The sequence below is a fragment of the Chanodichthys erythropterus genome, chromosome 1 (genome assembly GCF_024489055.1).
Source record: "Chanodichthys erythropterus isolate Z2021 chromosome 1, ASM2448905v1, whole genome shotgun sequence".
Taxonomy (NCBI): Eukaryota; Metazoa; Chordata; class Actinopteri; order Cypriniformes; family Xenocyprididae; genus Chanodichthys; species Chanodichthys erythropterus.
The window spans coordinates 4,604,935-4,630,975 of record NC_090221.1 but is presented as its reverse complement, the minus strand read 5'-3'; the positions used below and the strand labels follow the sequence as shown (position 1 = coordinate 4,630,975).

Genomic DNA, 26,041 nt, shown 5'->3' with positions numbered 1-26,041 from the left:
CGCTCGCAGCAACCCTCTGAGGAGGATTGGAGCGAGGCGTCGGGACCGGGACTCCACCCCTTTGCAGAAAGTGGAGTCTCGACCGCAACTCTGCGATGGTCATCATCCCACAATGGGTACATGACTCATCCACAAACGCTGCCTCAGCGTGCCTTAAGCCCAAGCACGCGATACAGCGCTGGTGACCATCCCGAGGCGCCAGGTAACGACTGCATCCAGAAACACACAAGTAGAACGACATCTTTAAAAAGACGCGAACTACTCGTGTTAGCTCTTTCAAGGACTGACTCTTTTAGGTGCTGAAGCACGCAGGGGAATAGCCGCTGCAGCACAGACAGGGAATGTGCAGCCTGTCGTGTGCACTCTCCTTGAAGGCGCTCCTCTTACCAGCTGTAACAACAGCTTTTTAGCGCTCTAGGCGCACCGTTTCACCAGCCGTGAGAACGGCCTTCACGCTGATTACAGCTTTGCTCAATCAAACAAAAGGCAAAAACAAAAACAAAAGGAGAATCGGCCCCGCTGCTGCGCTGTCCGCCTGCACCTCGCAACAAAGAGACGTCTTGAAGAGAGACTCGTTCACCACACTCGCTTTCAGTAGCTGTCTTCATGGAAGGTTTGGCTCCGAAGCGAAAAGCTGAAGATGCAACGCACCTGCTGCTCATTATATACCCGCGCTGCGAGGTAAGCAGCTGATGCATATGATTGCATGCCGATGTGCATTGGCTCGTTTAGTTACACTCGAAGTAGATTGGCCTCTCTAGCGAGATTCCTATTCGTCGGTCTGTCCGACGTACGTCGAACGTGACCGACTGAATGGGAACTGTTATCCTCATTTGCATTTTGCTTTATTATTATTGTTGCAGTTATAGAAATAATAATAATTGCTTATTATAATATATAAAAAAATATTATAGTATTTTTATTTAATTGATATTATTATTGGATATTAACAAATAAAAACAAATATTATTAATAACAATGTTGTACTACTACTACTACTACTACTACTACTAATAATAATAATAATAATAATAATATATATAATAATTATTATTGCAACACCCCAACAACCACCCAGCAACTGCCAACCAATCAAAATGTATGTATTTAGAAATGATTATCATCATGTTGTACAGTTCAAAACACATCTAAGTATTGAAAGTATACTAATAAGTTACTAACACACAATGAAAAAGACTCACAAAGTGACATAGTGTTGTTGAGGGCCAAATGCACAGCAGATATTAAAGGGATAGTTCACTCAAAACTGAAAATTATCCCCTAATTTACTCACCCTCAAGCCATTATAGTTATATTTAAAAATATCCTGGCTCTTCCTGACTTAATATGTAATGGCATTGAATAGTGCCGAGTTTTTGAAGCTCCAAAAAGTGCATCCATGTCTTCTTTATTAGAATATAACCAGAAAATACAGTACATTTCTATGCAGTATTAAAAATACAAAAAAAAAAAAAACAGCTTTTATAGGCTAAAGTGGCAAGTATTTGTTGACCTCCCCTTACACTTGAGCAATAGCATGAACCATTAAACCTAAATGGAACAGACAAGGACTGGAAGGCCAATAAAACTTTCAAAATATGATGAGAAGTTTCTCAGAGTTTCATTTTTGCGAAAACTTAACAATACCAGGTCACACTAAATATTGATATTTGCTTAAAGAAACAATTTTGTTCAGATTTTGTGTGTGTGTGTACATATTTGTAGATATTTCCTGTATTTTCTGTTTGTATCGTAATAAAACAACTGAAAAATAAATATGAATGTTCAATAAAACATCGCTAAAACCACAAAGCTGGTGTTGTCCTAAGACTTTTGCACAGTACTGTAACTCAGATTGTGTTCGGCTGAAAGAATAAAGTCATAGGCTATACACCTGGCTTGAGGGTGAGTAAATTATGGGATCATTTTCATTTTTGGGTGAACTATCCCTTTAATCTGTCCAAAATAAGAAACACACCTCTGCAGACATTTAAACACATCATAGAGCCTGCCTAATTAAATTGCATTAAGTTGTGTTTTTGTATCTATCTATTTCCTGAAAAGTCATGTAGCAACTGTTTGACCTTGTAATGAATTCAACCTTCAGTATAATTTTTATCTCTGAAGGGTCCCTAATGGCTCATTCATTGATATATAAGGATTATGATTTCATTGTGGCTCCATTACAGTCATTGTTCTCTTGTTCCAGACGTGATGTCATAAAACCAAATGAAGCAGATCTCTGAAATCAGACCCCATATGGCTGGTACAAATTCTGCTTTGTTTGAACTGATTGCGTTGCTCTGTGTCGCCTGAGCACCTGTCAGTAATATTTGTTCAGGTCTATGTACAGGAGGTAATGAAGGATCAGTAATCACTGTACACAGCACTTTTACAACAAGATCCTGCTGACCTTCAGAAAGAAAAAACAGTAAAGTCTAAAATAGCTGAATGCACATAATGCCACGTTGCTGACAGATAGTGTCACTGAACATTATGAATGTGTATTGTTTATATTCAACACCATTTCAGCACCTTTATTTGTGAGGCTGTGTGTGTCTGCACAGTGAGAGGGAGCATGCGAGGTTTTGGAAAATCTTTGTAAAATATCAGAAAGAATGAAAATTACAGTTTGTTTCATCCAGGTAATTATTGTAAAACAGTCTTAAACCAGAAGTTGCATGTCAATATTGTGATGCATTTCCAAGTGAAACAAAATATTGAATAGAGGGCGGGGTTTTACTTTAGCGCATCACCTCTCCATCCCTCACTCATAGCAGACTGACGGTTGGAGGGGAGTGGTTAAGGATAGTCAACCCAAGCCATCAAACTGACGTCATCAGAGAAGGAATGTCATTCCAGAGCGGTAGCAAATTTTCAGATTTTGATTAAAGATTAAAGATGCATGTTACTTGTAATTTGATGCTTGTTACATCAAAAAGTAATCTGATTATGTATAATACATTACATTTAATGTGTTTATTCGTTACATCAAAAAGTAATCTGCTTATGTAAGGCATGTTACTTGTAATGTGTTACTTGTAAAATCAAAAATGTAATGCATGTTACTAGTAATTCATTGCTTGTTGCATCAAAAGTAATCTGACTGTGTATAATACGTTACATTTAATGCGTTACTTGTTACATCAAAAAGTAATCTGATTTCATAATGCATGTTACTTGTAATGCGTTACTTCTAACTTCAAAAATGTAATGCATGTTACTTGTAATTCGTTGCTTGTTACATCAAAAAAGTAATCTGATTTTGTAATATGTGTTACATTTTATGCGTTACTTTACTCATTACATCAAAAAATTTATCTGATTACATAATGCATGTTACTTGTAATTTGTCGCTTGTTACATCAAAAAAAGTAATCTGATTACATAATACATGTTACATTTAATGTGTTACTTGTAACATCAAAAATGTAATGCATGTTACTTGTAATTTGTTGCTTGTTACATCAAAAAAGTAATCTGATTACATAATACATGTTACTTGTAATGTGTTACTTGTAACATTAAAAATGTAATGCATGTTACTTGTAATTCGTCACTTGTTACATCAAAAAAGTAATCTGATTACATAATGCATGTTACATTTAATGTGTTACTTGTAACATCAAAAATGTAATGCATGTTACTTGTAATTCGTTGCTTGTTACATCAAAAAAGTAATCTGATTTTGTAATATGTGTTACATTTTATGCGTTACTTTACTCATTACATCAAAAAATTTATCTGATTACATAATGCATGTTACTTGTAATTTGTTGCTTGTTACATCAAAAAAAGTAATCTGATTACATAATACATGTTACATTTAATGTGTTACTTGTAACATCAAAAATGTAATGCATGTTACTTGTAATTCGTTGCTTGTTACATCAAAAAAGTAATCTGATTACATAATACATGTTACTTGTAATGTTTTACTTGTAACATCAAAAATGTAATGCATGTTACTTGTAATTCGTCACTTGTTACATCAAAAAAGTAATCTGATTACATAATACGTGTTACATTTAATGTGTTACTTGTAACATCAAAAATGTAATGCATGTTACTTGTAATTCGTTGCTTGTTACATCAAAAAAGTAATCTGATTACATAATACATGTTACTTGTAATGTTTTACTTGTAACATCAAAAATGTAATGCATGTTACTTGTAATTCGTCACTTGTTACATCAAAAAAGTAATCTGATTACATAATGCATGTTACATTTAATGTGTTACTTGTAACATCAAAAATGTAATGCATGTTACTTGTAATTAGTTGTTTGTTACATCAAAAAGTAATCCGATTACGTATAAAAGGCATACATGTTACATTTAATGCATTATTTTACTTGTTACATCAAAAAGTAATCTGATTACGTAATGCATGTTACTTGTAATGTGTTACTTGTAACATCAGAAATGTAATGCTTGTAATTTATTGCTTGTTACATCAAAAAATAATCTGATTACATAATGCATGTTACTTGTAATGCATTACTCCCAACACTGCTCATTTTAGAAGAAATTGAAAACACCTGATCATCTGAAAACATCTATAAATCAATGTAGATTTATTTATTAAGACAATGTAGGTTTTCTTCGAGAAGAGAGTTTAATGTTTCTATTTTGAACAATCAGCTAATAAAGGTAATTCAAAGTACTCTGGTGGTCTGGAGGGAGCATGAGCATTTTCTACATAGTTTGAGTTTTCACACAGTTGTAGGATATCTCCTCCAGATCTTTGATGGAATCACATAGTCATGACATCTAAGGCATGTTCAACTTGTACACTCTAAGAAAATGCTGGGTTAAAAACAAAGTTGGGTTCAAATGGACAAACCAAGTGATTGGGTTGTATTAAAGGTGCTAAAGAGGATCTTTTTTGTCGACTGAGAAACCAAAGACTGTTAGTGAGTTTTTGAAATGAGCGCATGCGTAAGAACAACAACAAATTTCAAGGGAACGCCTCCCAAAACTTGTGCACGAGTATTGGAACACGAGTGTTTACCACCGGCATTCGCTGTGTCGTGTTCGTGGATTCATTATGTCGGACTCACCGCAGGTAACTCATAATCTGCAGTTGTTACTCCTGTCTCCTGACAAAAACATCGCATGCGGTGCCTGTGGAGTGTGGAAAGTTACTGGAGCGCGCAGCCGCGCACGTCTCGCACAAGGAACGTCACGGCAGTGATTGACAAGCCAGAGGGCCAATCGTTTGCGTGATGATCGCGTAAACAATTGGCTGATGTTTTTAAGGCCCTACCTCGTGCACAGATGATGTATATTAATATTATTCCTTTCAGTGCACCTAATAAATAGTCTTTTATCAGTTAGTAAAGACAGTTTGTGTATAAATGTATAAAACAAAACATCATCTTTAGCACCTTTAACTCAGATAAATATTTGCCCAACCTGCTGGGTAGTTTTATTTAACTCCTCTGTTGTTTAAAAATGACTGTGTTGCTTGCTTAAAATGAACCCAAAATATGTTGTAATTTTATTAATTGGTTTGTTAAATACACACAATATTACTGTGTTATGTTTAATACAATATCGCTTCAGTTAAAACATAAATGCATACTGTCCACTCAAGTGGACATCTGAAAATCTCTTTAAGAAATATGTGTAAAAAAAGATCTTGTCTTTCATGTCTTAAGAGCAATAAAAACACATGACTGAGGTTGACATAATTCATGCATGAAAGGGTTAATTTAGACTCTACCTGTCTCGAACAACACAAACTGTCATTTGGCGCAGTTTGCTTTAAAATGACATTTTAAACAAAACACTGAAGTTCAATTTTGATATCTTCATCTATAATTAAACAGTAATGACAGTAGTGTTCTGTGCGGACGCGGCATACTGTTGCTATGACTACCTCTTCAGGCGAACGCGACGCGACGCGTTCGCTGGCGTCTTTTCGGCGGTGCGCTCTGACTAACTTCTAAATCTAACTTTGGTGTTTATTGGAAGGTTTGAAAACCCGACTGAAACGTATGCACGCTTGTTTTAAAGAACTATACGTACAACGCACCTTTTGTTTGTACTTTTCTGAAACCTGCTCATATAATGCTGTAGGATCAGTTGTTGATGGCAGAGGGTGGAAGAGGGGCGGGAGGCGGCAGAGGGAGAATCTGACAAGAGAGAGAGAGAGAGAGAGAGAGAGAGGGAGGGAGGGGGCGATTCGATACGGAGCAGCACATCAGACGCTGAATTCAAAGCAGTCAGGACCACAGAGCCGCCACCTCGCTCTCTCACATCGCGGAGGTTTGTAAATGTTCGCTCATCGCATGCTCTCTTTTCTCCATCCATTTGATCAGACTCGGCGCGCTATTGCTGTTGAATGCTGCATGTTGCTGGTGCTGAACGCTGCCTGCCATGGTGCAAACTCGGCGATGGAGAGGGTTGGGCACGCAGGGTAAGGCGTGATCTGCCAGTTTCAGCTCCATGTTTGCAAGAAAAGGGCAAGTGAAATGTGAGTTGTCAGGTGTTTTGAGATGTGTTTTCAGGTACGCGTTAGAGACAGAAGCGCGCGCGATGTGCATGAGGAGAGATACATAGAGGGAGAGATAATGACAATATGCGCAGGTGCAGCAATTGATGAATCTGTCAGCTGATGGACTGCTTGATTGCATTGTATACCGGTGGAAGGCAAGGCCGAAAACAATTGAATAAGATGATTCTACTGTTGATCTTCTCTGGTACAGTGAGATTGAGCTTCAGAGATCTTCTGGGTGTATGAGAAACCAGTATGTGAGACTACAACTGCCTTGAGCTCCATAGCCTGATATATATAGGACAGCTCCTTCCCTATATATGCTCTTACTGTCCATTGTATTGGTTCATTATGTAATTCTTCAAACATGAATACTTAAAGGGTTAGTTCACCCAAAAAATGAAATTTCTGTCATTAATTACTCACCCTCATGTCGTTACAAACCATCTTTGGAACACACAAATTAAGATATATATATATTTTTTTAATTTCCCATAGAAAGCAACAAAATGAACACATTTAAGGTCCAGAAATGTAGTGAAAACATCATTAAAATAGTCAGCGTGACTTCAATGGTTCAACCTTAATGTTATGAAGCGACGAGAATACTTTTTGTGCGCAAAAACAAAACCAAAATACTGACTTGGTTCAATATGAGCCGGCGTTTGGAGGTAAACACGGAAGTGCTGGACATAAATAGCGTAGGAGAATGACAGGGGAGAGATGAATTAAGTTATTTTTGTTTTGTTTTTGTGCACAAAAAGTATTCTCGTCGCTTCATAACATTAAGGTTGAACCAGTTTTAACAATTTTAACAATGTTTTTAATACTTGAATGTGTTAATTTCGTTGCTGTCTATTGAGGATTATTGTGGATTTCATCAAAAATATTGTAATATCTTATGTGTTCTGAAGATGAGCAAAGGTTTTACAGGTTTGGAATGACATGAGAGTGAGTACTTAATGACAGAAATATCATTTTTGGGTGAATTAACCCTTTAAAACATCTAAACTGTAATTCTCTGTAGAATGAAAATGTAGGTACAAGTTTATAATCTGTTTATGGTTTATAAGTAACAAGCTTTTCAGAGCCAAAATAAACAGACTGCATAGGCTACTTATTACTGTTCTGACAAACTCAAACTGTGAGACCACTATGTCACAAATGTAAAAATTATAATAGCAATTGTGAATTTAACCTCATATTTTTATCTTCAAATTCTGGTTCTTTAAACCATGAGACTGATATTGACTTAAATTAGGCATGCATCTTTTTCATTAATATGAATTTAAACCATAAACAATACAGTGTTGTTTATAGTAGTGGGGTTAATTTGTACAATAAATGAGTTTATCTTATCAAGTGCACATTAAGTAATTTATTTATGTTCATATCTGGGGTTGCTGAGATCCCAAACATAAGTACCGCAATGAAGTTTATAATCAGTTCTCATAAGATAAAATGAAAAACCTGATGCTTCAGTGTTACAGTATATGTTTTGAGCTATTCAAATGGGTTTTGCATGCAGCGCCACTGTTCTTATACACGTGGAGCAGTAACTGTAGCTTTCAAAAGAATTCCCCCTGATTGGACGCCGTAAATGCACATTTCTATTTCTTACTTTTGGCCCCAGGCAAGAATGGGAATTAGGCCTAACCCTTGGCCGTTACTCATGTGCTGTGAGAGTGAAAAGAAGAGATAAAAGGAGCGAAAGAGAGAATGCATGAAATGGATGTATAGTAGCGGAACAGATAAGATCGCGTTATTTCTGCTTCACCAAAACGTGTAGACACTTCATTTAGATTGGACGTTCATACTGTAATGCAACTTTGCAAAAGAAAAGTACAGTGGTGTATGCACCATTTTCCTTAATGTGTTATTATTCTGGATAATATTTAACAGATTTTTATGCATAATATTTTTGCTTTAGATATGGCTGAATTAAAAGCCTCAGAAAGCAAAAGAATTTTCACTTAAAGTGTTTCATTTTTGTGCCACTAGCGTCATTGAATAGTCAGAAAATTGGTCTGCCTGCCATTAGCCAGTTTTGAAAGTATTTTAATACCAATAAGGGAGAAATTCATCCAGGCATAAAGTTGATTCATGACTCTTTAAGTCAGTCATATGGACACATCTGTCTTCCAGCATGAGTGGAGGGAGCGTCTCTGAGAGGTGTTGTTGGTGACAGGTGTGGAGTGGCGGTTTTGAAGCCTCCGCTGTGTGTTTGGTGCTGAGAGTCGTCAGGAGAGGTCTAGCTGCAGGGGAGAAATCAAGTGCTGAATTATTTATAGCTGTGTCCAACCTCCATCAAATTGCATTGTGAGGCTTTATGATCATATTCTTTTTTGCAGGCTATGGTTCTGTTGTTACCATTGAAATGCTCTAAACTTCTCAGTATTCTGATAAAACAGCTGCTGAGCAACGACCAATAGGTGTGGAGTGACAGGTTACCTGGAGCTTTTGTCTCTTTTGTGATTAATGATACAATGGTTTATGAAATTTGAAAGATTATTTTTACTTCAGATAATCCTTTAATTAGCACGACTGTTTTTTTGCATGCAATAAACACAATGGATAAAACCAACAAAAATCGAATACTTCCTAAAAGAATAAAGCTTGGACTGCACCTGGTCTGATTGGACGGTTTTGTGAACTAGATGTATATGTTGCCGTGTCAAGCTGTGGAAAGATGTTGGAGAGGTTTATTATAATTGAAAAGTCCTTTAATCTGGCTAAATGGTCTGAAGATAATGCTCTTTGGATGAAATGCTTGCAGCAAGTATTTCAACTGAAAGCTTATCTCTCTCCTCCAGATTTCTATACTCCCTCTGCATGGTTAGCCACTTGGCAGACGTACAAAGACAGAACACACTTCAGACTCAAGGAAGAGGCCTGAGTTAGCTGAAATGGACAACCTATTGGTCAACAGCAGTGTTGTACTTTTAAAAATAATGCATTACAATATTGCATTGTCGTTACTCCCTAAAAAAGTAACTAAATGTGTTAGTTACTTTTTATGGGAAGTAGTGTTACATAATGTTTCATCTGGGCTGGGTTTGCTTGTTTGTTTTTTTTTTTTTTTATTAAAATATTTTTTTGGCAAATGCAAAAGCCCTTTCACACCAAAGGTGAATTGAATGAGCCTCAGGCTGACGGAAATGGAAATTCACGTCTGTACAGTAGAGGGCGCAGCTCAAACAACCCTTCAGCTGTGCTGACTTTCTGGGGTGTGTTTCCCAAAAGCATCATTAACACTCTGAGGTCTGAGGGTATTGCCGGCGATACCACCGCGTTTTTTTTCTTACCAGTGTGAAAGAGACTCCGTCAATGTTGCACATACAATTAAGAGTTATACACCATTTTAATCTGTTGAATATCTTCTTTTATTTGTGTACACTCAGAGTAAAAACAAAATGCTGTGCTTTTTGTAAAATAAAGAAAACTAACATGATGCGTGATCTGTCGTCTCCCTCTGAACAAAGTCCAATCTGATAGTTCTCAGGAAATGAACTGTAACTTAGTGAATACTATTCACAAAAAAATTTGACTTATGTCTAAAGAAACGTTGAAATGTCAGGTTTTCAATCGTGCAAGTCATATCGAAAACAAACATTTTGTGTTTATGTAATCTGTATGAAAAGAGAGTCATGTCAGAAGTCAGTGATTCAGCTCATTATCTGCTAATGCGGCCACGCCCACGGAGCCAGCGCTATTCAGACGCAAATTCAGTCAATACATGCATTCATCGTCTCAATCGTGTATTTATTGTCTTGAAAAGTGTTTATTTGGATGGTAAAGCCATGGTTAGCAAACTCTAGAAGACATGCAGTTAGTTCCTGGTTCTTCTTCGTCTTTATATGCATTTGTGGCCTAAAGGTGTACAGAGCGCCCTCTGGCTGCAAGTATGAATTGTATCCAGCACTCATAGTGATGATATATAGAATAAATATAGAATAAATATTACTCCTCTGTATAGAAATTTGACATAAACATATAAGAATCCATCAATATTTCTCCAAATGTGCATGCTTTAAGCTAAAAGCCTATATGAAATGCCATAGAGGTAACATAATTGTTCAGACACTTTGCATCACAGAAATACATTATATTTTAAAGAATATAATAGAATACCATTATTTTAAATTGAGCTGAGACATGATTACAGAGGGTTTTTTCACACCCTACCTGACTCAAAGGCCTCATTAATATAAAAGTCATTTCAGGTCATTATTATTTGATTCTTTTGTCTTCTCAGGTGTAAATGGCCCATTATTCATGATCATTCACGCCTCCATGCATACTGTGTTTCTTGACAAAAAGTGACTTACAAAAACTAAATCAATATATTGTTTTATATGTAGGCAGCATAATTTTTTACATAATTCTGAAGCAAAAACTCTAGTCTACAACCTCCAATACCCAGAAGTCTTATGAACACAGATTTAATATACTTTTTTGGCCTTATTTCAGTGACTTTTTTGTTTTTTCAATAACCACGCATAAACATTATTCCTTCAAAAACACAAACTTGTACATACATGTTCCTCACATATTATGGTAGCCTAGTTTGTGTTGAATACAGTGTAATGACACTTGTGTCATTAATGTGTTTATGAACAAATGAAAAAAGCACAAATGTCAGGGCTTGTCAAAACTTCTCCAGGCCCCAAATCAGCCTCAGACTCCAGAGGGTTAACCAATTATGGTTGCAAGTTCAACGATTTGGCTTTTCCCATAGTTCCAATGAACATTTGCAAATAGCATCGCAAACATAGCTGGAACTACAGCTCAGTGAGATGCATCTTGTTAAATGACATGGATTAATATAGATAATGCTCTTGGGGACAATATTCAGTACGTTCTCTATTCTTTTTGAATATATATATATATATATATATATATATATATATATATATATATATATATACATTTTAACCTATATATTTTAGTGTCAACAATCAGCTCCATTTTTGAAGTGTGCGCATAGGCATAAATGCGCAAGGGAACTGCGGAATATGACGTATGAGGGAATGCCATGTTTGTTATCGCAGCATTTCTCAGAGATCGCGACTAGATTGATAAGCTGAAGTTATTACTCCTCCAACTGCGATTGATGTCAATAATGACGGTTCTGTATTGTTGAACCAATATGGTGAGGTGCGACCATGTTACTACGGTTCTGGGAAACAGTCATGGCTAGTTGGTTAGTTGGCCATTTTTGCTTATTAGTATGGATGAACTGGATCATCGAAAGTCAGCAGCAAAGACATTGCTTAATAAAGTGAGATTAAATACCTAAAGTATATTTGTGTTATTAAAGGATTAGTTGACTTTAAAATAAAAATTTACTCAAGATTTACTCACCCTCAAGCCATCTTAGGTGTATACGACTTTCTTCTTTCTGATGAACACAATCTGAGTTATATTAATAAATATCCTGACACATCCAAGATTTATAATGGCAGTGAACCAGTGAGTATGAGCTGAAGAAAGAGCATCCATCCATCATAAACATACTCCACATGGCTCCGGGGGTTTAATAAAGACCTTCTGAAGTGGAGCGATGCATTTGTGTAAGAAAAATATCCATATTTAACAAGTTATAAAGTCAAATACGTCAGTTTTGTTTTTTCATAAGTTGATTGGTTGACTGCCATTATAAATCTTGGATGTGTCAGTATATTTATTAATATAACTCAGATTGTGTTCATCAGAAAGAAGAAAGTCATATACACCTAAGATGGCTTGAGGGTGAGTAAATCTTGGGCTAATTTTTATTTTAAAGTCAACTAATCCTTTAATAACACAAATATACTTTATGTATTTAATCTCACTTTATTAAGCAATGTCTTTGCTGCTGACTTTCGATTATCCAGTTCATCCATGCTAATAAGCAAAAATGACCAACTAACCAACAAGTCACGACTGTTTCCCGAAACCGTAGTAACATGGTCGCACCTCACCATATTGGTTCAACAATATAGAACTGTCATCAGAAGGTCCGTTCACTACCATAAAACTTGTGTGCATCAGGATATTTATTAATATAACTCCAATTGAGTTCATCAGAAAGAAGAAAGTCACCTAGCCTAGGATTGCTTGAGGGTGAGTAAAGCTTGGGGTAATTTTCATTTGAAAGTGAACTAATCCTTTAAACATTTAATTATTGCAGGTTTGCGTAAGTTTGTATTTCACTGCTTTTATTCATTTTGAGGAATACTGAATCTGTTTTAGTGCAAGTCTGATGAGTAAATGCATGCTCACATTTAGTCTAGAACTGCAATAAGATCATGTTCACAGCGCACACAACACCTCTGCACTTACTCTCAGCATGAGGACAGGAGAGGCATCAGTCAATAAATGGGAAAACAAAGTAACTTGCATTAGTTACTTGAAAAAGTAACTCAGACATTTGGTTGTAAATTTAAAAGTAATGCATTCATTTACTAGTTAATTGAAAAAAATAATCTAGTTATGCATAACTCACAATACTTTTAATGCGTTAACCCCAAGACTGGTCAACAGATATGCATTTTTAGTGCAAAACCAATATTTATGTGTGAACTTGAGTACTGAGGGATTGTGACTGTAGAATAATATAATAATTAAATGGGTTTAAGAATTGCTGAAGACTTTTATAAACTTCAATAAATCAAAAAATATTTCTTGGCCCCCAATGAAGCTTATTCTGCCCAAGAACATCCCACTTAGAAAGGAAAAACCATCTGTCTGACATGTAAAGCAATGACTAAACTCTAATCTCGTTGCACAGGTGGTCCAGTGTTTCACAATATGTAGTATACAAATTTATCACAAGATTGCACATGAAAATATTGTGTGCATTCAGTGCAACTGTTCCTTTTTCACAGCCATCTGTTTGTAATGCACTGTTGGAATACAGCACAATGGAAAGTGTGAATCAGATGTTAAGCAGTGCTGTCAGCAACAATACAGTAATGTGTATATGACATGTTAACTTTAATGTGACAAGAGCTAATTGGCCCCCATTGGAGAGGGGGTTCCCATGACCTCTTGTGTGAGCCCAACCCAGCACGCGATGATAAGCTTTGACAGTTACATAGCAGGAGGTCAGTGGAAGTAGATGCAGACCCTGTTCCTCAAATCAAGTGTCTTCAACTGCTCTCACGCAGCAGGGGGTGTTTTATTCATATGGTGGCTTAAGTGGGTCAATGCTGACTTTTGATACATTTCCGTAAAATATCAGATTTTTCTTCCGTATTAATGATTCCCATCGATGGGTATAAGCTGTACTTTGGTTGTACATTGAAAATGTTTTGATTTGCTTCGTTAAACCTATGAAACAGAAATGACAACTTTAAAATATATACTAAACATATAATTTTACTATATATATTGTAAAAAATACTGAAAATTTGTGTGGATGATACTTAAAGGATTTTTGAATATTTCCTGATAATTTACTCACCCCCATGTCATCCAAGATGTTCATGTCTTTCTTTCTTCAGTCGAAAAGAAATTGAGGTTTCTGATGAAAACATTCCAGGATTATTATCCTTATAGTGGACTTCAACAGCTACCAACGGGTTGAAGGTCCAAATGTCAGTTTCAAGGACTCTACACAATCCCAGACAAGGAATAAGCGTCTTATCTAGTGAAACAATCTATATATATCAATCAATATATATACTTTTTTAGTACAAATGCTCATCTTGCACTAGCTCTGCGATGACTGTAATTTATCAGGAAATTTGAATTCTGAAGTGAACTAATCCAAAGACAGATATGCTTTCTGTTTTGGTGGCATGCTTGCAAAGTCTGTAGATATAATTATGATCACATAGTGACTTAAAGTAACATAAATTTGTATACAAAGTAAAGCATTTTATATGTAACTTCAAGTTGTAACATGTATTTAAATGATTAAAATTACAATCGTATATATTATTTTTCATTGCAGCCAAAGCAAAACATTGTTTTTTTTTAATATTTATACTATATAGCTTTTTTTCAGCCAAGACATTAATGTCTATCTATACAGACCCTGTTTTCTGAGAAAAATATCCCACTGCCCTGATAGACCTCTGAGGATGCCTTTTCATCCGGCTCTGTGGCATACATTTATTCTGCAGTGTTTTTCGTAATATAAACCTGCACCTGTAGAACAGGACACATGACTGTGTAAAAGTAGGATACATTGATTTGCACTAGGTCTGTGTTTTGTTGTGCTAATAAATGCCGATTCCCGGCAAAATGATTCCAGGCATGATGTATTAATATACATGCTGAGAATGAACAGATTGCTTTCCTGCTCCTGTGTGTTGGGATGGACCTGTATAGTATTGTAGCCAGGCCCCGTGCCTTATATTTAATCTAATCGTGAGTGGTGTTTTTCTGTCAGAGTCACTTTGTAAACTAGGCAGAGCTGCTCAGAGTTTAACCTAATTACCCTTCATGCCTTGCCTTCCTGTATCCCTTCCACAACCTCCCACATCTTCCCTTTTGCAGGAAGCGTATCAGTTCCTTATTTACTAGTAGGTTGAAACCGTTTGGTTTGCTGTTACAGTTGCGTAATCAGTGCTTTCAATTTTTATGTTATGACAATTCAACAAAATTGTGGCATATGGTTTAAAGATTTTATGCTGGCAGATTTCCAGGCACCAGATTGTATGCATGGTTTCATACTTCTACAGGATCATTTGGCATATTCACTGCAAAAATGCTTTTTTTTTAAATCAAGTAATAATTGAACCACATAGTGGCTTGGCAAACTCAGCAGAAATGTCACAGAATAAATGTAACTGGTGTAAGTGATCAACTCGCCATAGGCATCATGGACATACAACTCAACCGAAAAATATTGTTCATTTCATGCTTCTTTCTGGCTGCAAATGTCAGAAACTATTAAGTAAATAACTTCATTTCAGCATGAGAATTAAAAAATTAATTAATATATTGTCTGTATTATTATTGCTTTACTCAAGATGCACATTTTTGTTTTCATTTTGAAATTTATTTTATATTTTGAAACAGTAATTAATGGTCATTTGTAATGGTGTAAACCTCAAAACATGTCTTTGTAAATGTCAGGCGTGTTTATTACCCTCAAGTATATGGTGTTCTTGCAGCTTTGGGTTTTTATTAAAACCAGGAAAACATCCTCATTCTAGAGGACACGAAATAAGTGGGACAGATCTACTCACCCATTATTCTCTCTGTAATGTGACCTACTAGAAGTTCTCTCCTAAATTACTTGGAAAAGTTGGTTCTACAATGTAATTGCAAAATTGCCAATCTAAACTGATTGTCTGATTAGAATACAAGCAGTATTTGTTTTTGTTTATGTTTTTGTTTTTGTCATCGAATGCATAAATAATAAAATAGCTCAATCAAAAGGTCTTGCTACCTTTATGTGCAATCGGAAATTTCCTATTTCCCACCCACACAGCAGGAGACTCCTAGGCGGATCCACATTCAAGTCGCCAAACCCGCGTGACTGTCACATTCGTTTTGGCACCGCCCAGAGGATCAGCTCTGCCTCCAGGCGCAGTGCCCAAGGAAGTCGACCGGAAGTTGAAGTCAGCCGGGTGCCGCCATCTTGTAGCAGAACTTCACTTGCGTTAGCATCCCCATTGACTCCCATTCATTTTGGCGTCACTTTGACAGTGAATAACTTTACGTCTGAGGCGTTTAAAGACTCCATTTGTCCATTATTTATTTCCAAAGATACACGACAATGTATAAAGGGCTCCATTACCTTCTATGTTACATTATGGCCCCGTAGAAACAGTTTTTGTAAAAATAAGCTAACGATTGCGTCATAACCACTCGACTCTCTGTCGCACAGAAGAGAAGTTACCGTACAGACAAGAAGAGAAGCTCGCAGGCAATCGGGGAGACGTCAAGAGAGAAGCCTACTGGCGTTACATTTTAAAATACTATACAAACTAATTAATCAGAATACTTACTCCTGCTCACTCACGCCAAAGAACTCCCCGCTCAAGCTCGCCGTCTCTGCAAGATTAACGATGGCAGTTTGCACGCACAGCTACTAGAAGATTTACATCTGTCAGACAGGTTGCTGACGTCATCAAGCTTAGTTTGAGTCTGCGCGTCAGAAAAGGAAGTGCTAAAAATCGCTAAAAATGGGCTTCACTTGTCTCAATTGAGTTCCAATGGGGTCGCTGTGTCCATTTCTTTTACTGTCTATGTCCAGGCGGCGCCGTAAATTCTACTGTCAATCAGCGAATCCTGAGCGGACCCATGTTGGACGCGCATGCGCCTTTACTGTAACTGTTGTATCAATTTGCGGGTCCCAAACGTTTGCCGTGTGTCCACCTAAGCGTTTTTTCCAGCTGCTAGCGTATTTTTTTCAATTGTTTTCAATGGGAACGCCGCGTTTTTTAAACGCCGAGAGCGTAACGAGGCGCTGTGTCCACCAGAGCGTTTTAGCCAGTTGAAAACGGTAGGCGCTCTGCTTAAAACGCCTATCTGTGAGCACTTGAGAGCGCTTCTGCAGCACAGCGTTTTTTTTCCGTTGAGACGCTTTGTTGCTATGATACGGAATATCCGCGTCACTGTTACTTATAACTGATTTTGCAGGTAATTTGTTTCAGACTTAAAATGTTGACACAATGTGAAATTACTTTGCTATGTATTTTCGGAGACCAGCAATGTTAATTTCTCATCCATTTTGTTCCGCTCTGTTTGTTGATGTTGTTGTACAGCAAGAATGTTGTGACGGTTGGCCGGTGTAGTATTTGTCCCACCCCTCCTCCACTCTGATTGGACGGCTGGCTAAAAAGTGACAGTGATGAGCGCAGCGTTTTACTCAAAGTTGAACATTCTTCAACTCGAGGCGACCAGTAAAAAACGCCCAGCTCTCAGCGCTTGAGCGTGAAAAAGACGCACAGCGCCTCGTTACGCTCCTGCCATTTAAAAAACGTGGCGTTCCCATTGAAAACAATTGAAAAAGTACGCTAGCAGCTGGAAAAAAACGCTCTGGTGGACACACGGCCTAACGGCCGTATCAATTTGCGGGTCCCAAAGAAAGTAAGGTTTTAATCGCGGATGCGGAGTGGATGCAGATCCGCAATCCGCCTTCATTGCGGATCTGTCACTGTGTGCAAGTAGACGCCGATACGGGTCCGTTCGCGGATACGGTCCGGATGCCGCTATACTTCTTTTGCTGTGTGGGCAGTTCTGATATTGTGATTATGAGCTTGTTGTATTCAAGTGCTTTGTTGTTGGAAAAAACAGGAATCATGGAGGACACTTGGTTTATTCTTGCCTATTTATTGGGAAAATCCTTATTAAAGCCAAAATAATATATAAGGCAAGAATTTAAAAGGGGAACTATTATGCCCGTTTTACAAGATGTAATATAATACCCCTTTTCCACCAAGGCAGTTTGAGTGCTGGTTTGGAGCCAGAGCCTAGTTTCAAATCAGTTCTTTGTCTTTCGACACACAAAGCACCAGATACGAACCAGAGAAAGTGGTTCGTAAGTAGCACCAAAACATTGCTGGGCTAGAAGTAAGAACCGTTTGCGTGAGGGACTGGGGGCGGGGTTACCGTGACCAACAAGAATCTTGTGACCACCATTTTTGAAATAGCAGCTAATTTAGCAAATAGCAGCTCGATTGTAATCACCATCTATATACAAATTACCGCGAGCCGTGTTTGGATGCTGATGTAGGTTCGCAAATCCATGAGCATCAACAGTAGTGAAACATCCGCGATTGTTGATAGAAGGCTTGTTTGAGATGCATCGGAGCAGCGCGGACCGATTCAGATTTGGATTGTTCTCCCAGAGCTTTGATGTCATGCGCCGATCGATCTGTGAGAAGCCGATGCATCTCGAACAAGCCTGGTGTGTTTGGTGCTGCGGCGCTGGAATGGCGTTCCTTCTCTGATAACGTCAGTTTAACGGCTTGGGTTGAAAACGCGTAAACCACTCTCCTGCAACCGTTAGTCTGCAATGAGCGAGAGATGGAGAGGATAAGCTCAAGTAAAACTCTGCCCTTTATTCACTACGTCACAACGCTGGAGAAAAGTCATTTGCAACTTCCGTTTCACGCGGACTTTAAACACGGAAAAAGTTTGATTAAATTCTATATTGGAACTCAATTCAAGCTTGTAGAAATGAAAGTGTAAATATCAATGTTATACAATTAAGTAAAACCTACTCAACTTTTCTGATACTGGTGTCCCCATCATGCACTGGGGCATGAATAATTAATAAGGTTGTTTTTTTGCTGTTTTCCAGCAGTTTTATCATTTCTTTTGTTGTTAGGTTTAGTAACTTGCCATTAGGAGTTCATTTTCTACTCAAAATGACACATTCATATATTCAAAAACGATCCATCGAATGTTACTTTCATTGTGTTTTGTTAGGTTTGTGTTAGGTTGACCTACTACTTCTGGCGAGATTCTGAAGGTAATATTACCTGATTCTGAAGTGTCTGATAACCGCTTTACTATCCCATGAGTCCACGGGAGAAGATTTGTGAATGGCAGCGAAGCGAATGACAACATGCCAAATGTAGTACGTCTGCATTTCATTCATACTATATTAATACTTCATGGAATGCAGTGTAGTTTTTTTTATCAAAATAACTTCCCCTCCCTCTTGCCTGGACATCTTTTCTCTGATGATGTGTTTACTGGCGTGGCGGCGGGACAACCTGTCATTCACATGAGATCAACCACAATAATCCAATCAATTCCCAATGGACAAAATCAAGTCCTGCCCTACATTTTTTCTTGTTTGAGAAGTGTTTAAATGTACTAAAGAGGATGTTTAGTTTTATACATTTTTGCAATATTACTTGAAACTGTCTTTACTAACTGATATAAGACTATTTATTAGGTGCACTGAAAGGAATAATATTAATATACATCATCTGTGCACGAGTTACGGCCTTAAAAACATCAGCCAATCATTTACGCGATCATCACGTAAACGATTGGCCCTCTGGCTTGTCAATCACTGCCATGACGTTCCTTGTGAGAGACGCTCCAGTAACTTTCCACACTCCTCAGGCGCTGCATGCAATGTTTTTGTCCGGAGACAGGAGTAACAACTGCAGATTATGAGTTACCTGCGGTGAGTCCGACATAATGAATCCACTAACACGACACAGCGAATGCCGGTGGTAAACACTCGTGCTCCAATACTCGTGAACGAGTTTTGGGAGGCGTTCCTTTGAAAACTTACGCATGCGCTCATTTCAAAAACTCACTAACAGTCTTTGGATTCTCAGTCGATGAAAAAATCCTCTCTATCACCTTTAACTCAGATAGTGAAGAAAAGACTTACAACTTACAATTCATGGCGACTTTAATGAAATATATATAAAAAAAATAAAAAACATAAAATTTTTTATCAAAGAACAAGAAAAGACGATGAGCGCGCTGATATTTCCTGAAGGTTTTGGTGCTTTTTTGTCATCATTCTGCCTTCAAGGCATCTTTGTGGATAAGAAACTGTCTGTCAGAAATGTTTTAGAGTTTTAATGTGTTTTAAAGTTGTGTATCTGCACTCAGTCCTGCCTTTAAGCTGAAAGCTCTAGGGTTGTCAGGAAAGTCAGGAATCTTTCCTTGTCCATATCTATTGATTTGAGCTGCCCCCAGGCGTCTTTTACCTGAGTCATTAAGCTGTGGCTGAAGGTAGCTTCCAATAGGCTTAATGGATGCAATCAGGGACCATGTGTATCACTTTAAAAGGATCTGTAAGAAGAGAAGAGAGGATGTGGACAGAATCACAGAGAACTAATCTTCACTGAAGTCATCATTCCACTGCCACAGAGACAATCTACCAGATACATTCACAGTTTTTTACTTTATTTAACAAGTTGTTCATTTGCCCAAGCAAATCAATTGATTTGTGAAAGCATGTTCAGAGAAAAACATCTTTCGCATACAGATCTGCTGTGATCCAGCTAAAGTGTTTCCTCACAAGGCATGTGAGAGTCTCTCATAATTGCTTTTTTGATTTAGAGGCATATTATTGCTGGTTTTTGTGGAAAAGTACAATTTAATAGGACCCAAAACCCATAAAAAGCCTCCTATTATTCTTACCAAAGCTGAGGCAAGGTCTTCTTCAGAGAGGTTTCCTGTACATGTGCAAAAACCATGTTTCTATTCATGCATTATTGTGTTGCATAATTGTGTAAAGTCTTTAATAGGAAGAGTAATAATTTCATGCCTGGTTGGGCAAAGTCTCAGCCAGCTCCATCCATGCTTTAAGCAGCTATGTTGTTTCCCTGAGACCTTTGATTTCAAAAATCCACTACAGTATTTAGTGCAATAAGCATCTCAAATTAATTGTCATGTTATCGAAACATTTTTTTGTGCAATTTTCTGTTTAGGAAATCAAACGCCCTGCAGTGATCTTGTAGTTTTCCACTGAAGTAGAGCTTATGTAAGGATCCACTAATAGCTTCAGAAAGTACATGATCTTCTTTATCTTCAGCATTAAACAATACAACTATCCTTTTAGAAGATCTAAAGGAGTTTCATAATAAAAAAGTTTCTCCAAACTGTAACCTTGAGGCTTTCATTCTAATCCCATTATATCATTATATATAGAAGCTCAAAGATGGATGAGATGCACAATCAGAATCAGAGCATCATTTCTCCTTGACATCTTCCCACCATTATAGTGCATTGTGAGATTTCAGATGACATATATACTTTTGCTGTCTTGTTATTTTACAAATCTCCACATTCGGATATCAGATTATCATATAATTTACGTTCACCAGGATGGATGATTGAGCTGGATAAAATATGGCTTTATAGGAGATGACAGAAAAAGATTTATAATTAGATGCAAAGCAGTGCACAATAATGCAAATCATTCCTAGCAAATGGTTATTGCAACACTTTTTTTTCAGTCTATCAATTCACTACTCATGTGAAAACACTCTGAAGACAGTTTAATGGAAGCATTTATGTACAAAACACTGGCAAGACTTAGTTGTGTGGCCATGATAGAAGTGGTTGGTTGAAAAGAACTGGTAAATGGCACACAAACCCGACCTCAAGGTCACAGAAGGATGCTAATCTGACATGGTTGGTGTTATCACACCACATTTTGACTCTGGAAAGGAAGATCAGCCATTGCATGTAAGGATGGGTCAGGATCACTCGTTTTTTAGCTTGGGCAGAGGCTATTTACACTAAGTGAAAATAGCAGTGTTTTCTTTGCACTAATGCAATTTGTACTAAATGTAAATAGATGTTAGATGATGTTTATATAGTGTAAATAGCGACCGATACTATTTGTAACTCAGTGTATTGTAGTATAAAACAGTATGCAATAATATATTGAGTGTAAATAATTATGTTTATTAAAATCATTAAATGGATACCCTATACCCTATAAACACTTTTTTTCCCTACTATTAAATACCCATTAGGCACTTTATTTCCACTTTTTGAATATTTTCTTCATTTTCATTTAAAATATCGCCTTTCTGATCTGATATGCGATGGGAAAAAGGTAAAGAATGAGTTAAAAAAAGGCAGATTCGAACTTGGGATGATTGCGTCTAAACTTACCACCACCTTCTTTATTCTCCACACCACTGCTCCTGTTATTACACGGGTTTCTTTTGTAATTTTGTCTGGTTCAATCAGAAATTGGTGGGTGGGGTTAGTACTGGTTTGGACCCCATTTTGCATTCAGAACTGCTATAATTCTTCATGGCATAGATTCAAGAAGGTGCTGTAAACATTCCTCAGTGATCTTGGTCCATATTGACATGGTATCATCACACAGTTGCTGCAGATTTGTCGGCTGCACATCCATGATGTTCCTCCACATCCCAAAGGTGCTTATTGGATTGAGATCTGGTAACTGTGGAGGCCATGTTCAAAACTGTCATGTTCAAAACCAGTGTGAGATGATTTGAGCATGGCATGTTATCCTGCTGGAAGTAGCCATCAGAAGATTTGTACACTGTTGTCATAAAGGGATGGACATGGTCTGCAACAGTACTCAGGAAGGCTGTGGCATTTAAACGATGCTCAATTGGTACCCAAAGTGTGCCAAGAAAATACCCCCAATATCATTACACCACTAGCAGCCTGGATCCATGCTTTCATGTTGTTTACGCCAAATTCTATCCTTAATATCTGAATGTCGCAGCAGAAATTGAGACCAGGTAAAGTTTTTCCAATCTTCTGTTGTCCAATTTAGGTGAGCCCATGCACATTCTAGCTTCAGTTTGCCATTCTTAGCTGACAGGATTGGCACCGGTGTGGTTTTCTGCTGCTGTAGCCCATCTGCTTCAATATTGGATGTGTTGTGCATTCAGAGATGCTCTTCTGCAGACCTCGGATATAACAAGTCCTTATTTGAGTTACTGTTGCCTTTCTATCAGCTGAACTAATCTGGTCATTCTCCTCTGACCTCTGGCATTAACAAGGCATTTTCACCACAGAACTGCCTTTCACTGGATATTTGCTCTTTTTCAGACCATTCTCTGTAAACCTTAGAGATGGTTGTGCGTGAAAATCCCAGTAGATCAGCAGTTTCTGTAACACTCAGACCAGCCCGTCTGGCGCTAACCATGCCACCTTCAAAGTCACTTAAATCATATTTGTACTCCATTATGATGCTCAGTTTGAACTTCAGCAGGTCATCTTGACCATGTCTACATGCCTAAATGCATTGAGTTGCTGCCATGTGAATGGCTGATTAGATTTTTACATTAACAAGCATTTGAACAGGTGCAGGGTTTTTGCTGGGATCAAAAATGGTCTTCGGTGGTGACAGACATGGTCATCCACACAAACAGTAAAAAGTGCCCTACCCACATGATCTGTGAGCCCGATACTGACAATAAAGTACCCGTCACTATCACTGTAATTCTTTCTTGCCCTCTTTGCAAAAAAAAAAAAAAAAAAAAAGTGATTTTATAAGAAAAGATGCTTTTTTTGCTAAACCTGAAAAATATTAAAAAGTAGCATTCAGAAGTTCTATTAACTAATAATATAATTTTCTACCATATACAACTGAATGCAACTAGCTAACAACAACTTGCCTTGTTCTGGTTTCACCTCACTCCAGTCTAAACTAACTGATTTTATAGTTAAGCCTAATTTACTACACATTGTCATTTAAATAACCTGAAAATATTGTGGATTATTAAGGCTAATTTTATTAACCACTCTTGCTAAACGGGGTAAGCACACTTATGTTCTCATTTCAGAGTTGTTCGAGTAAATGATTCATGATAGACCGTGTGGACAGATCAGTTGTTGTCATGATTCATTAAAATGAATCTGTTCAAATGAGTCATTAGGTTGTGAATTGGACATCAGCGGACGTTGACTCGTTGCGTGCCAATCGCGACTGTTATTAGGACATCGCAAAAGATTGGATAGGATTTTCTTTTTGTTTACTGAAAGTGTGGTTTATGTCAGCTGCACGTGCAGGGCGCCTGTCAGAGAAGATGAGGTGACGTTCTTTTGAGCACTATTCACACCCAGCGGATATTCAGGAAAAACATTCTCCGAATGCGCCTTGTGAAACATGGATTCGGTCTTACGAACTTTTAGCATTGTGTCAATTGATTTAGATTATTATGTGTGAGGTAGAGAGAGTGCAAAGACAGAGAGAGCTCGCGCGCACGAGGGAGGAGCTCTGCTCGTTCTGTCTGTCAGTGCAGCAGTCGTCTCCCTCCTTCATTTTACATTTTACAGTTGAATGGTGGCTAGAATGGCTCCAGGTTCAAAGGTCACTACGGAATGGATTAATCTGCGTTATTTTATCACATTATTTTTTCTCAGAATATTTAATCGAAATTAACGCGTTATTTTGACAGCTCTAATATATATATATATATATATATATATATATATATATATATATATATATATATATATATATATATATATATATATATATATATATTATATATATAATATAAGCATAATAGCATGTAACTATTGCTTTGAATTCTTTTTTTTTTTTTAAAAAAGAAGTATAGGATTATAAAATATTTCTACCTGGATAATACAAGAAAAAGATGTTATAAAAATTTAAGAATTGTTAAAAAAAAATATTGTATGCTTTAATCAAACCGAAACATGCAGTAATTGGGGTAATCCATCCTTTAAATTGAACAAAATAAACGTACTTTTACTGAAGGGAGATGGAAAGATGAGGGGGTGGAGTGTGGGGGAGTATGAATGAGGCTATTGGAGCGGCAGACAGAGAGAGAAACAGAGAGAGAGAGAAAGAGAGGTGGTTTATCGGGACCCAGTGAGCTTTTCGATGTTCCAGCTATTCCAGCAAGTAGGTTTTTTATCGTTCAGTTCGGAATACTTCAAGAACAAATAGCAAAGGTCAGTAAACTGGTAAGTGGAAGCAGATTTATGTAAGCAAATACATTACTGGCTCCAAACAGTTAAACATATGTAATACCTGTTTACTCAATGTTGTTTTTATTAATCTAACTGCTGTTGTTTAGTATCGAGTCTTGTCTCTTCAGAGTTGTTTGGCTATCATGTAGGGTTCTGGTTTGTTTTAGTTGTGCAGCTCATTTTGTTGTGCTTTGAAAAGCTGAAAGATGTTTTTTTTTTTTTTTTTTTTTTGCATATGTTATGGTCAAATGGCCATGACAAACCATCTCTAGGAAAGCAAGCTTTTGTAAAGGTTCAGACAACTCCTTGAGATGAAATCTTCAATAACTCTGATAGCGTTAATGTCACGGTGTAGCTGGAAATGTTCAGTGTGTTCCTGTAAGCATTAATTACTTTGATTTTTGTGAGTTTTCAGAATTGACTGTGAATTTATTTTGAGCACCTGCTGTGTGGGATTTGTTTAGAAGCACATAATAACATAAACTTGCAGATATTATGACTTTTTATGTTAGCTTTATACAATTTCAGCTCAAATACTAACAGACGCGATGGACGAGGTTGTATTGACAATATAGTGATCGATATTATCTAACTGTACTCTCAGTATTTCTGATTTACGTTGCATGCTGATCACGTTTATTCACTTTTTTTGCCCAATAGGTGTGAAGGATTCATCAGGACACAGAAGACTGACACACTGTAGTGGACCGGCAGAATCAGGATCACGGCAAGACTAAATGCAACATCTTCTTTAGCTATAAGAGGACCAGATATCTGAGTGCATCATGGATTTTGTGATGAAGCAAGCACTGGGCGGTAAGTGTCATGTTATCAAACTGCCATATAACTGGCATATTAGTCTCAGTTTGGTCAAGACCAAGAATCAGACTGTATTTTTGTATATGTTGCATTCATATGGTTCATTATTGAACTTTTATTTTGACACACATTTGGCAGAAATTGATGACGATGAGAAATTTTTCTTCAGTGTAAAATTAAATTAAAAACAACAACATTTATTGATAATTAAATAATTGAAACATTAACATTACATTAAAAGTATTTATTAAAGCAATAAGCCCCAAGAAGCCGTGATTTATTACTGAGAATTTATAACAGCTGAGTTAGGCACGGCGCGGAGCAGAGCTGTTATAAATTCAAACCATGGCTTCACAGGTTTTA

At 37.2% G+C, this 26,041-nt stretch overlaps 1 protein-coding gene across 4 annotated transcripts in view; it reads left to right on the top strand.

Moving 5' to 3' along the window:
* Window positions 1-318: 318 nt before the first annotated feature.
* Window positions 319-26,041, top strand: part of cplx2b (complexin 2b) — a 38,701-nt gene continuing 12,978 nt past the window's right edge. Inside the window, exons 1-2 of one of the 4 annotated variants that reach the window (XM_067366810.1) lie at window positions 319-681; window positions 25,520-25,675. In XM_067366810.1, the coding sequence (XP_067222911.1) occupies window positions 25,645-25,675 (31 nt within the window). In that variant the 5' untranslated portion in view covers window positions 319-681; window positions 25,520-25,644. Of the gene's footprint in view, window positions 682-6,215; window positions 6,274-6,321; window positions 6,482-25,519; window positions 25,676-26,041 lie in introns of those variants that run through there. The other 3 variants (XM_067366641.1, XM_067366887.1, XM_067366728.1) reach the window with 3 other exon arrangements.